Below are 13,811 nucleotides of genomic sequence, written 5' to 3' on the forward strand. Positions count from 1 at the left end.
GACTTTCCATCATGCATGACTACATCTCTCTTTCTCTCTCTCAATTTGTTTCTCCCTTCCTCTAGTTCCTGTCTGAATAACGGGACCTGTGTTGATGACATCAACACCTTCTCGTGTCGTTGTCGTCCTGGTTTCTACGGCACCTTCTGTGAGTATGAGCAGAATGAGTGTGACTCTCAGCCCTGCCAGAACGGAGGAACCTGCACTGACGGCCTGGGCTCCTACCGCTGCACCTGCCCTGTGGGCTACAATGGACAGAACTGCCAGGTAGAGTGTGTGTAGTATGGTTCTTGCCTGGTTCTTCATTTGAAAATCAATGCTAAAATTGTACACTCACTTTTCTCTCCATGCAGAACTTTGTGAACCTGTGTAGCCAGCCACTGTGCCAAAATGGAGGGTCTTGTTCCCAGTCAGAGACCACCTGGTTGTGTCACTGTCCTGTGGGCTGGACTGGCATGTACTGTGATGTCCCCAACATGTCCTGTCAGGACTATGCTGCTCGGAACGGTGAGCAGGCAATGCCTCTATAGTACCATTTCTTTCATTCAGTCACCTCTCTGTCACCAGTGAAATATGAAACTTATATAGGTAAAGATATATTTAAGGTAAAGACCATTTGAAGATATATTACTCATAATGCGTCTCTGGTTAACGTGTCTTTGTGTGTGTCTTTGTCTCGGCCAGGTATACAAGTGGAGTTAGTGTGCAAGCACTCGGGTCGCTGCGTGAACGTGGGTAATGCCCACCAGTGTCAGTGCCTGCCTGGTTACACGGGCAGCTACTGTAACGAGATGGTGGATGAGTGCCTTTCCAACCCCTGCCGCAACGGGGCCACCTGCATGGACTACCAGGGCACATATGAGTGTATGGTAAGTTGTGTATGAATGTGTGTCTGCGTGTGGGATCTAAGTATTGCACTTACTGTACTGCACCCAGGGAAACATCTAAAAATGTATTAATCTGTTCCAGTGCAAGGCTGGCTACCAGGGGGTGAACTGTGAATATGATGTGGATGAGTGTCACTCTAATCCTTGTCACCACGGAGGAACCTGCATCAACCTCATAAACCGCTTTTCCTGCGCCTGCCCACCTGGCACTAATGGTAAGCAGATACCGGAAGATACTCTTGCTTTATCTATCTCTTTCTGACCCATTGGTTTTGCATAATGTACAACTATAATTCTGACCTCTGAACTGATGGTCTTCCCTCCCACTCTCCTCTCTCTCTCCTCCCCTTCTCTGTAGGTGTTCAGTGTGAGGTGAATGTGGACGACTGTGCTCCCAAGCCTGGCTCCTGGGAGCTTCGCTGTCTGAACGGGGGCCAGTGTGTGGACGGGGTGGGACGCTACACCTGCTCCTGCCCCCCTGGCTTCGCTGGGGAACACTGTGAGGGGGATGTCAACGAGTGTCTCTCTGGTCCCTGCCACTCTCCTGGTAGCCTGGACTGTGTACAGCTGGCCAATGACTACCAGTGCCGCTGTCGCTTGGGCTACACAGGTAGAGTGCCCCTCTGTATATGTTAGAAAGTATCAAGTTACCTAGCTTACCCCACATTCATGCTGTATAACATGACATGTCTGTCTGTTGTCCTAGGACGCCACTGTGAGTCCATGGTGGACCTGTGCCAGTCGAAGCCGTGCCATAACAGTGGCACCTGCTCCATGAACATGAGCTCAGTGCATGGATACACATGCATCTGTCAACCAGTAAGTCATATAACGTTACTCTACCATTTTCAATGTTTGTTTTCCAACTGCCAGACTGCTGTGTTACTAAGTACTCCATGTGCCAGCTTGCTGGTCTTTCTCTCTTTGTTTTGAATGGATTTCCAATTGCATTGTGCTGTATAAAATTGTATTTACCTCTAATGTAGATATGGAGTGAGTTTTCTTTCCCTACTGCAGGGTTTCCAAACACGGTGCATGTTTTGGTTTTTGCCTTAGCACTACACCGTTGATTTAATTAATCAACTCATCATCAAGCTTTGATAATTTGAATCAACTAGGTAGTGTTAAGGCAAAAACCAAAACGTGCACCCCTTGGGTTTCCGAGGACCGAGTTTGAGAAACCCTGACCTGCTGGCTTGTTTTCCAAACCACTAACCCCTTCCTTCTCCTTATTGTCACACTTGCTTCAGAGGGTGAAACAACACAGGTCAGGTATGACTGAGAACAGCAGTGTTCTAGGAAGATACCAAAGTTAGTAGATTCTCCCAGCTTTTCTGACTAGTCAACTGCAGTAATGCATGTTAGATATGTAAAACGGAGACCACAGGTATCTGTCTAGCCAGTCTGTTCACATGTCTGATGCCCACTCTGTTCCGACCCCTCAGGGCTTCACTGGCTTCAACTGTGGAGAGGTGGAGGGCTACAATTGTGCCAAGCTGCGTTGCCAGAACGGTGGGCACTGCCAGGAGTTTCAGGTTGGTCGTCCGCACTGCCGTTGCCAGCCAGGCTTCAGTGGGCCCCGCTGCGAGACCGTCCACAGCTGCCAGAACCGGCCCTGTCTGAACGGGGGCACCTGTATGACGAACCAACTCTACCAGTACAGCTGTCACTGCCCAGCCCACTTCTCAGGCAGGCACTGTGAGAATGTCATCTTCGATCCGTCTCCCAGCACCCCCGCTTCCTGCCCCTACGTAGAGTGTGAGCAGCATTCTGGGGATAAGGTGTGTGACCCGCAGTGCAACAGCCATGAGTGCCAATGGGACGGAGGGGACTGTTCTCTATATTGGCGCCAGCCATGGGTCAACTGCACCGCCCCGGTGCCCTGCTGGGAGCTGTTCCGCAACGGCCGATGTGACCCCGAGTGTGACAACTCTGGCTGCCTCTTCGACAGCTTCGAGTGTCAGGAGAGCGCACAGTCTTACTGCAAGTAGGTACAAGAGTTGGCAACAACATAAAGACATCAATACACATGTACACTGAGTATACCAAACATTTAAGAACACGTTCCTAATTTTGAGTTGCACGCCCCCTTTTACCATCAGAACAACCTCAATTCGTCGGGGCATGGAATCTGCAAGGTGTCGAAAGCGTTCCACAGGGATGCTGGCCCACGTTGACTCCAATGCTTCCCACAGTTGTGTCAAGTTGACTGGATGTCCTTTGGGTCGTGGACCATTCTTGATACACCCAGGAAATTGTTGAGCATGAAAAACCCAGCTGTGTTGCAGTTCTTGACACAAACTGGTGCGCCTGGCACCTACTACCATACCCCGTTCAAAGGCACTTCCATTTGTTGTCTTGCCCATTCACCCTCTGAATGACACACATGCTCAATCCATGTCTTAACTTTTTATGGCTGGGGCCAGTATTGAGTAGCTTGAATGAATAAGGTGCCCAGAGTAAACTGCCTGCTACTCAGTCCCAGAAGCTAAGATATGCATATTATTAGTATATTTGGATAGAAAACACTCTGAAGTTTCTAAAACTGTTTGAATGATGTCTGTGAGTATAACAGAATTCATATGGCAGGCAAAAACCTGAGAAAAAATCCAACCAGGAAGTTGGAAATCTGAGGTTTGTAGTTTTTCAACTCATCGCCTATCGAATATACAGTGGGATATTGGTCATATTGCACTTCCTAAGGCTTCCACTAGATTTCAACAGTCTTTAGCACATTGTTTGATGCTTCTACTGTGAAGGAGGGGGGAATGAGGGCTCTTTGAGTCAGGGGTCTGACAGAGTGCCATGAGCTGACCACGCGAGTTCACGTGCGTTCCATTGCATTTCTGAAGACAACGGAATTCTCCGGTTGAAACATTATTGAAGATTTATGATAAAAACATCCTAAAGATTGATTCTATACATCGTTTGACATGTTTCTACAGACTGTAACGGAACTTTTGTACTTTTCGTCTGCTCGCGCCTCATGAATTTGGATTACTGGGCTAAACGTGCGAAAAAAAGGAGGTATTTGGACATAAATTATGTACTTTATCGAACAAATCAAACATTTATTGTGGAACTGGGATTCCTGGGAATGCATTCTCATGAAGATCATCAAAGGTAAGTGAATATTTATAACGCTATTTCTGACTTCTGTTGACTCCAACATGGTTTTGTTGTCTGAGTGCTGTACTCAGATTGTTGCATGGTTTGCTTTTTCTGTAAAGTTTTTTTTAAATCTGACAGTGAAATCTGACAGTAATTCTGTGCATAACACTTGTATCTTATATTAAAGTTTATGATGACTATTTCTGTAAATTGATGTGGCTCTCTGCAAAATCACCGGATGTTTTGGAAGCAAAACATTACTGAACGTAACGCGCCAATGTAAACTGAGATTTTGGGATATAAATATTAGAGGTCGACCGATTTTATGATTTTTCAACGCCGATACCGATTATTGGAGGACCAAAAAAAGCCGATACCGATTAATCAGACGTTTTTTAATTTTAATTTTGTATTTTTTTGTAATAATGACAATTACAACAATACTGAATTAACACTTATTTTAACTTAATATAATACAGCAATAAAATCAATTTAGCCTCAAATAAATAATGAAACATGTTCAATTTGGTTTAAATAATGCAAAAACAAAGTGTTGGAGAAGAAAGTAAAAGTGCAATATGTGCTATGTAAGAAAGCTAACGTTTCAGTTCCTTGCTCAGAACATGAAAACATATGAAAGCTGGTGGTTCCTTTTAACATGAGTCTTCAATATTCCCAGGTAAGAAGTTTTAGGTTGTAGTTATTATAGGAATTATAGGACTATTTCCCTCTATACCATTTGTATTTCATTAACCTTTTGACTATTGGATGTTCTTATAGGCACTTTAGTATTGCAAGTGTAACAGTATAGCTTCCATCCCTCTCTTCGCTCCTCCCTGGGCTCGAACCAGGAACACAACAGCCACCATCGAAGCAGCGTTACCCATGCAGAGCAAGGGGAATAACTACTAGAAGGCTCAGAGCGAGTGACGTTTGAAACGCTATTAGCGCGCGCTAACTAGCTAACCATTTCACTTCGGTTACACCAGCCTCATCTCGGGAGTTGATATGCTTGAAGTCATAAACAGCGCAATGCTTGACGCACAACGAAGAGCTGCTGGCAAAACGCACGAAAGTGCTGTTTGAATGAATGTTTACGCGCCTGCTTCTGCCTACCACCGCTAAGTCAGATACTTAGATACTTGTATGCTTGTATGCTCAGTCAGATTATATGCAACGCAGGACACGCTAGATAATATCTAGTAATATCATCAACCATGTGTAGTTAACTAGTGGTTATGATTGATTGTTTTTTACAAGATAAGTTTAATGCTAGCTAGCAACTTACCTTGGCTTACTGCATTTGCGTAACAGGCAGTCTCCTTGTGGAGTGCAACGAGAGAGAGGCAGGTCGTTATTGCGTTGGACTAGTGAACTGTAAGGTTGCAAGATTGGATCCCCCGAGCTGACCATGTGAAAATCTGTCGTTCTGCCCCTGAACAAGGCAGTTAACCCACCGTTCCTAGGCCGTCACTGAAAATAAGAAGGTGTTCTTAACTGACTTGCCTAGTTAAATAAAGGTATAAAAAAAAAAATCGGAAAATCGGCGCCCAAAAATACCGATTTCCGATTGTTATGAAAACTTGAAATCGGCCCTAATTAATCGGCCATTCCGATTAATTGGTCGACCTCTAATAAATATGCACTTTATCGAACAAAACATACATGTATTGTGTAACATGAAGTCCTATGAGTGTCATCTGATGAAGATCATCAAAGGTTAGTGATTCATTTTATCTATATTTCTGCTTTTTGTGGCTCCTCTCTTTGGCTGGAAAAATGGCTGTGTTTTTCTGTGACTAGGTACTGACCTAACATAATTGTTTGGTGTGCTTTCGTCGTAAAGCCTTTTTGAAATCGGACACTGTGGTGGGATTAACAACAAGTTTGTCTTTAAAATGGTGTGAAATACTTGTATGTTTGAGGAATTTTAATTATGAGATTTCTGTTGTTTGAATTTGGCGCCTTGCACTTTCACTGGCTGTTGTCAAATCGATCCCGTTAACGGGATCTTAGCCGATCTCAGCCATAAGAGGTTTAAGGCTTAAAAATATATTTTTAACCTGTCTCCTCTCTTTCATCTACACTGATTTTGAAGTGGATTTAACAAGTGACATCAATAAAGGATCATAGCTTTCCCCTGGATTCACCTGGTCAGTCTGTCATGGAAAGAGCAGGTGTTCATCATGTTTTGTACACTCAGTGTGTATGTCTTATTAATTACATTCAAATTTCAAAGCTTATTAACCCATAGGAACTCCTAGAGTCTTCTGAATTCCCTAACCCTCTCCCTTGTCCTATATACAGGTATGATAAGTACTGTGCGGCCCACTATGCCAACAAGATCTGTGATAAGGGCTGTAACACGGAGGCATGTGGCTGGGACGGCCTGGACTGCTCTGGGGACACCCCTGCTGTTGTGGCTGATGGAACGCTGGTGATCGTAGTGTTACTGCAGCCTGAGGAGCTAATGAGAGACATGAGAGGCTTCCTGCGCTCCCTGGGAACCCTGCTGCACACCAACCTCCGTGTCAAGATGGACGACCAGCAGAAACCTATGTTGTATCCGTACTACGGCCTGGAGCACGACGATGCCAATGAAGTACAGCCTTCTACAATGAAGCTTAGAGGCAAACGGGAGCTAGACAAGGAGGTTATCGGGTAAGGAGATGTGTATTTATCCAGTCTGTCTCCCTCTTTCTCTGTCTCTCTCTCTTTCTCTACTAGATAAGATGAGGTGTGTGTATAGTCTTCCATGTTGGAAAGTAAGACTAACGGAAGTTGTGTTTGCTGCAGGTCTAAGGTGTACCTGGAGATCGATAACCGTAAGTGTTCTGAGCGCTCCATGGACTGCTTCTCCAGCACAGAGCTGGCTGCATCCTTCATCGCTGCTGAGTACTTGAAATCTGAGCTGCCCTACCCTGTGGTCTCTGTCAACAGTAAGTCCCTCTCCTTTCTTCCCAGTGTGATTTCTGAGACACATTTAAAACACCCTAATGGTTATGTTACATCGGCACACAATTATCTTTGATCACAGACCTGATTAAACCCACTTATCATGTTCTTTGGTACCAAATGGACACTCGGTTCCATGCTCTGAATGCAGAGTCCATTTCAGATAGCATCACCTACTTAAGAGTTCCATGTCTCCTCCACCACCAGGTGACCCTACGGAACCCCATAAGCCCCCCTTCCTGCTCTACCTGGCTGTGGGAGCAGCCGTCATCATCCTGCTGATCTTAGTGCTGGGCGTGCTGGCCGCCAAGAGGAAACGCAAACACGGCGACCTCTGGCTCCCCGATGGCTTCCTGGCCAAGAAGGATGACAAGAGGCGAGAACCCGTGGGCCAGGACGACTTCGGCATGAAGTGAGTGGAGAAAAGACAGAAGTTGCGTCTGAAATGGCACCCTATTCCATGTATAGTGCACTACATTTGACCAGGGCCTGCATACGGTCAATATATATTTATTGTTTTATTAAATTACTGCACTACACCGGGAATAAAGACAAATGTGTACCTCTATACTGTACCATACTCTAGTATGTTCAGAATGATACTGAACTGAGACAAATGTTTGACTGGTGTACCATAATGTAGGGTGTAATTCTCTGACCTCTTTTTCCTCTCCTCCCTGCAGGAACTTCAAGACCCAGGATGGAGGGATGATGGATGGAGGCCAGAGGTGGATGGAAGAGGAGGCTCCTCCAAAGAAAGTAAGGGTGAGCGAGAAGAGGAACCATTCTTGGCAGCCATTTTGGGTCAGAACGCTCACCAGCTACTGCGTCGTTCCAGGAAATTAGTGACTTTTGCCTCCCTTTGATATTTTAAGTAGAAATGTTGGACAAATATTGAAATCTGAAAGCCTTGTATATTAAAGGAAGTGCCTTTTTAATATAGACTATATGTAAAATTAAATAAATCCGAGACATTTTGACATGTCCCTCTAAGCAACCTCTGTGACTTCTAGCAAGATTTTAACCCACTTAACCCCAACTTTTCTCCAACATTGTAAAGCCCTAGTTATTTTGTTGTTTTAACATAGTCATTTCGACAGGTTATTATTCATTTCATGTGATAAGTGATTCATTTTAAGGTCAACCTTTTTACGTGAACTGAACTCTTGTTTCCATATGGTGAAAATATTCCAAAGCAGGTGAGCTGGTTGTACTCTTTTTGTGGTGGAAAACTGAGCGAGTTGAGCATAACACGTCAACCCTATTACCAGGAGTTAGGTTTTATTTAACCTCTTGAGATGGAAAAACATGTTTTTTTTAATGTGGTCTTTATGACAGAAAGGTAAAATTAGGTGAAATCCACGAAGTTACAGTACTCTAAAGGCACCTAATTGGCGGAACAACCCTACTATACATAATGGCATTGAGTCAGTGTCTAAAAATCTCTCCCCCTTTGCCTCCCTCTCCCCCAGACTGAGGACAAGCCCCTGCTGCCCATGGGTGTGGATGGAGGAGTGGACAGACGGGAGTGGACCCTGCAGCACCACAAGGCTGCTGACATCTCTCTCACTCCACCACAGACTGATCTGGAGGCAGACTGCCTGGATGTCAATGTCAAAGGACCAGGTAGAGTTTAAGATTGAATAGGATTGGTGTCAATCAAGTGTAAGGATACCTAACTGAGAAGTGATTGCTGTGTATGTAACTCTGTCGTTTTTTGACTCTGACCAAATGGCAAAAATATTTTCCAGATGGCTTCACCCCCCTGATGCTGGCCTCTCTACGAAACGGAGGGGCATCTGATTGCGGCCTGCAGGCGGAGGAGGAGGAAGAGAGCGGGGGAGACGAGCCGGGACCCAATGCCATCTCAGACCTCATCACCCAGGGTGCAACACTCATGGCCCAGACAGACCGCACCGGGGAGACGGCGCTCCACCTGGCTGCTCGCTACGCCCGGGCCGACGCTGCCAAGAGGCTGCTGGACGCTGGGGCAGACGCCAACGCTCACGACAACATGGGTCGCACCCCTCTCCACGCTGCTGTGGCAGCCGATGCCCAGGGAGTGTTCCAGGTGAGAGGCTAGAAAAACAGACTCATTGGAGCAGCTGCGCTCACATGGGCACCAGTTCAAAAATCTTATTGCGCTTATTGAGTTAAAGTCTCCATGCAGTCTTTTAAATGTTATTTTGAAATCATCACTGTATGTTTAATAAATCACTGTGGGTTTATGTAATGGAAAATAACTTGAAATATACTGAACAAAAATATAAACGCAACATGCAACAATTTCAAAGATTTTACTACGTTACATATAAGGAAATCAGTCAATAAATGATTTAGGCCCTAATCTATGGATTTCACTTTACTGGGCATAGGTGCAGCCGTTGGTGGGGCTGGTCAGAATAATCAGATTGTGATGTCATTCTGTGGCCCAAAAACTCTATCCCACCTGAACAGATTGAAATTCCAGGTGTTTTTTAAATTTTTAATTAGGCTCTTACAATAAAAGGGCATTATCACCATTTTTGTTTTAAATTTCATTGTTATTACAACCTCAGTGTGGAAATATCATTAAATGTGCAATATGCAGAAATTGTTCCGCCATTTCCTGGTTGCTAAATTTCTAATAGTTCGCCTAATTTCAGTTTGTGATAAAACAAGAAATGTATAGTGTAGAGAATCATTGTACCATCTAAACCACTGTTAAATATATACTGAGTGTACAAAACATGACAGAGGAAAATAAAGTTTTTGACTGCACTGCCCCTTTAACACTGTTCCCCTCTCAGATCCTGATCCGTAACCGGGCCACGGAGTTGGATGCCAGGATGAACGATGGCACCACACCTCTGATCCTGGCTGCCAGGCTGGCTGTGGAAGGCATGGTGGAGGAACTGGTACATTGCCACGCTGACATCAACGCTGTCGACGACCACGGTGAGCACTGGCATTGTTTTTACATGTATCTTGTATGATTTTACATTTGTTTTATACAGGTGGGATTAGAGATTTGTTCTAAACTGAGACTAACTGTTCAGTAATACTTAAATAGGAAATGTTGTTTTAGTGATTTTCTCATTGAGCACTGCCATACAGGGCAAGAATTAGGAAAGACCTTGGGACTGTAAGGTTCTATCTGCGCAAAGCATAGTTCTGAGATTATTATTTTTTTACCTTTATTTAACTAGGCAAGTCAGTTAAAACCTCTCTAGGGTAGGTGGGACGTTAGCCAGTGATACTGCAGGGCGCCATATTCAAAACAACAGAAATCACATAATTTAAATTCCTCAAACATACAAGTATTTTACACCATTTTAAAGCTACACTTGTTGTAAATCCAGCCAAAGTGTCCGATTTCAAAAAGGTTTTACGATGAAAGCACACCAAACGATTATGTAAGGTATGAGCCAAGTCACAGAAAAAGACAGCCATGTTTCCAGCTAAAGAGAGCATTAACAAAAAGCATAAATAGAGATAAAATGAATCACTAACCTTTGATAATCTTCATCAGATGACACTCATAGGACTTCATGTTACACAATACATGTATTTTATGTTCGGTAAAGTTCATATTTATATCCAAAAATATGAGTTTAGGCAAGACGCTACTGTATCACTTGGCAAAAAGCCTGAGAAAATGCATAGCGCCACATTAAAATGAATGACTATGAAAATTACTATTAAATCAAACTTTCATTAAATCACACATGAAAGATATCAAATTAAAGCTACACTGGTTGTGAATCCAGCCAACATGTCAGAATTCAAATAGGCTTTTCAGCGAAAGCATACGATGCTATTAGCTGAGCATAGCACCATTGTAAACAAAAGAGAGAAAACATTTCAACCCTGCAGGAGCGACACAAAACGCAGAATAAAAATATAATTCATGCCTTACCTTTGACGAGCTTCTGTTGTTGGCACTCCAATATGTCCCATAAACATCACAAATGGTCCTTTTGTTCGATTAATTCCGTCGATATATGTCCAAAATGTCCATTTATTTGGCGCGTTTGATCCAGAAAAACACCAGTTCCAACTTGCTCAAACATAACGACAAAATATATCAAAGGTTACCTTTAAACTTTGCCAAAAAATGTCAAACTACTTATGTAATACAACTTTAGGTATTTTTTAACGTTAATAATCGATAAAATTGAAGACGGGATGATATGTGTTCAATACAGGATTAAAACGATATGTAGCATGCCTTCTGTTTGATTGAAACGCATGTCTAGGACACCAGGAGTGCCTCGACTTCAAGATGGCCGTATTTCTTCATTACACAAAGGAATAACCTCAACCTATTTCTCACGACTGTTGACATCCAGTGGAAGCCGTAGGAATTGCAAGCAAGTTGCTTAGAAATCTGGTGTCCCAATAAAAACTAATTGAAAAGACGGTGACCTAAAAAAAATAAAAAATAAAAAATGAATGGTTTGTCCTCGGGGTTTCGCCTGCTAAATAAGTACTGTTATACCCACAGACATGATTCAAACAGTTTTAGAAACTTCGAAACCCAGATAGAAAACATTCTATCCAAATCTACTAATAATATGCATATCTTATCTCCTGGCGATGAGTAACTGGCATGTTTTTCATCCAAATGTGAAAATGCTACCTTAGAGAAGTTAAGAACAGATTCTTATTTACAATGACTGCCTAGGAACAGTGGGTTAACTGCCTTGTTCAGGGGCAGGACGACAGATTTTTACCTTGTCAGCTCGGGGATTTGATTTAGCAACCTTTCGGTTACTGGCCCAACGCTCTAACCACTAGGCTACCTGCCGCCCCTATTAAGCATCGTTTTCAGATCTCATAACTGTTTTGTAGTGAACTCTTCTTTCATAACCCATTAAGGTCCTCACCTTATAGGTACCTAAAGTGCAGAATATCAAAATCAGGAGACATTTGTAAATCAGTTTTTTTTAGGGGATGCAATTGAAGATAGAACCTTATGGCTCTGACATGTCAATCTGGGTTCAGCCACAAGGATCTTTCTGAATTAGACAGAAAACTGTAGCTATTTGAATACATGATAAATTATAGAATAGCATTATTTTACCAAGACAGTCAGAACACATCAAATACATCAAGAAATGTATTATGATAATCAGACAAATTACTGTCATCACTGAATGACTGTGACAACATCATTTACTTGTTTTTTGCTTACGTGCCATTATTGCTGGCTAGACTAGCCCATACATGGAGAGAGATGGCAAGAACGTGTGCTGATTGGTCTGTCTATTTGTTCAGGCTTGTGATTGGATTGCAGATAGAACCTTCTAGTGGCAAGTTCAAATAGTTTTATGCGGAGAGAACTTTTTAGTTTTTCATTTTTTCACTTAAAATGAACTATCAAACATTTTACTTCACAGACATATGAAGAACCATCTAAATATGAATTATGTGATTTTAACTATTTAAAAAAACAAAAAAAGTCTACTTTATAGTCCCATGGTTTCAATCTCGCTCTCAATGGAGCCCAGTTACCATTACAATTCCATTAAAGCTGGGTCATGAGTTTGTATTGCGGTTTTGTCATTCGCATTTCGGTCATGCCATTGCTTGAGGACTAACCTTCTCCAAAAAATAAAAAGTGGGCAGTCAAAATAGTTTTGTGCCGTAACAGAGCAATTTGCATGTCTGTCTTTGACTCATATTCCTCTCTCAGGTAAATCTGCTCTGCACTGGGCAGCTGCTGTGAACAATGTGGAGGCCACTCTGGTGCTGCTGAAGAATGGAGCCAACAGAGACATGCAGGACAACAAGGTTTGTACTACCTCAGTTTGCATTTCACGTCTCTACCTTGTATTGCACACGTTTTCAAATTTCAAAAGTAGTCTTTAAGTCAAGCTACAGTGCATTCAGAAAGTATTCAGACCCCTTCACTTTTTCTATATATTTTTAAGTTACAGCCTTCTTCTAAAATTGATTAAATACATTTTCCCCCTCATCAATCTACACACAATAATACCACATAATGACAAAACGAAAACTGTTTTTTAGAATTTCTTGTAAAAAAATTATTACAAAAATAACTTATTACTAAATTATTCAGACCCTTTGCTATGAGACTCGAAATTGAGCTCAGGTGGACATGATTTGGAAAGGCACACACCTGTCTATATAAGGTCCCACAGTTGACAGTGCATTTCAGAGCAAAAACCAAGCCATGAGGTCTAAGGAATTGTCTGTAGAGCTCTGAGACAGGATTATGTCGAGGCACAGATCTGGGGAATAGTACAAAAACATTTCTGCAGCATTGAAAGTCCCCAAGAACACAGTGGCCTCCATCATTCTTAAAACTTCTTATGGCTGCATCCCGCTACCGGGATCGATATGACAGCAGCCAGTGAAAGTGCAGGGCGCCAAATTCAAACAACAGAAATCTCATAATTAAAATTCCTCAAACATACATGTGTCTTATATCATTTAAAAGGTAATCTTGTTGTTAATCCCACAAAAGTGTCCGATTTTCAAATATGCTTTTCAGCGAAAGCACTACAAACGATTATGTTAGGTCACCACCAAACCACAATAAACACAGCCATTTTTCCAGCGAAAGATAGCTTTCACAAAAAGCAGAAATAGGGATAAAATTAATCACTAACCTTTGATTATCTTCATCAGATGACACTCATAGGACTTCATGTTACACAATACATGCATGTTTTGTTTGATAAAGTTCATATTTATAACAAAAAATCTGAGTTTACATTGGCGCGTTACATTCACTAGTTCCAAAAACATCAAGTGATTTTGCATAGCCACATCGTTTCAACAGAAATACTAATCATAAATGTAGATGATAATACAAGTTATACACATGGAATTATAGATATACCTCCCCTT

At 42.5% G+C, this 13,811-nt stretch overlaps 1 protein-coding gene across 1 annotated transcript in view; it reads left to right on the forward strand.

Annotated features, from left to right (window-relative positions):
- LOC120052473 (neurogenic locus notch homolog protein 2-like) overlaps positions 1-13,811 on the forward strand; it is a 58,241-nt gene that overhangs the window by 40,652 nt on the left and 3,778 nt on the right. Inside the window, exons 19-33 of the mRNA XM_038999405.1 lie at positions 66-267; positions 354-507; positions 685-869; positions 970-1,102; positions 1,246-1,497; positions 1,594-1,706; positions 2,333-2,874; positions 6,306-6,659; positions 6,795-6,937; positions 7,161-7,365; positions 7,637-7,718; positions 8,426-8,579; positions 8,705-9,024; positions 9,743-9,890; positions 12,631-12,728. Coding sequence (XP_038855333.1) covers positions 66-267; positions 354-507; positions 685-869; positions 970-1,102; positions 1,246-1,497; positions 1,594-1,706; positions 2,333-2,874; positions 6,306-6,659; positions 6,795-6,937; positions 7,161-7,365; positions 7,637-7,718; positions 8,426-8,579; positions 8,705-9,024; positions 9,743-9,890; positions 12,631-12,728 — 3,085 coding nt within the window. The remainder of the gene's footprint in view (positions 1-65; positions 268-353; positions 508-684; positions 870-969; positions 1,103-1,245; positions 1,498-1,593; positions 1,707-2,332; positions 2,875-6,305; positions 6,660-6,794; positions 6,938-7,160; positions 7,366-7,636; positions 7,719-8,425; positions 8,580-8,704; positions 9,025-9,742; positions 9,891-12,630; positions 12,729-13,811) is intronic.

Source organism: Salvelinus namaycush, chromosome 8 (genome assembly GCF_016432855.1).
Source record: "Salvelinus namaycush isolate Seneca chromosome 8, SaNama_1.0, whole genome shotgun sequence".
Lineage (NCBI taxonomy): Eukaryota > Metazoa > Chordata > Actinopteri > Salmoniformes > Salmonidae > Salvelinus > Salvelinus namaycush.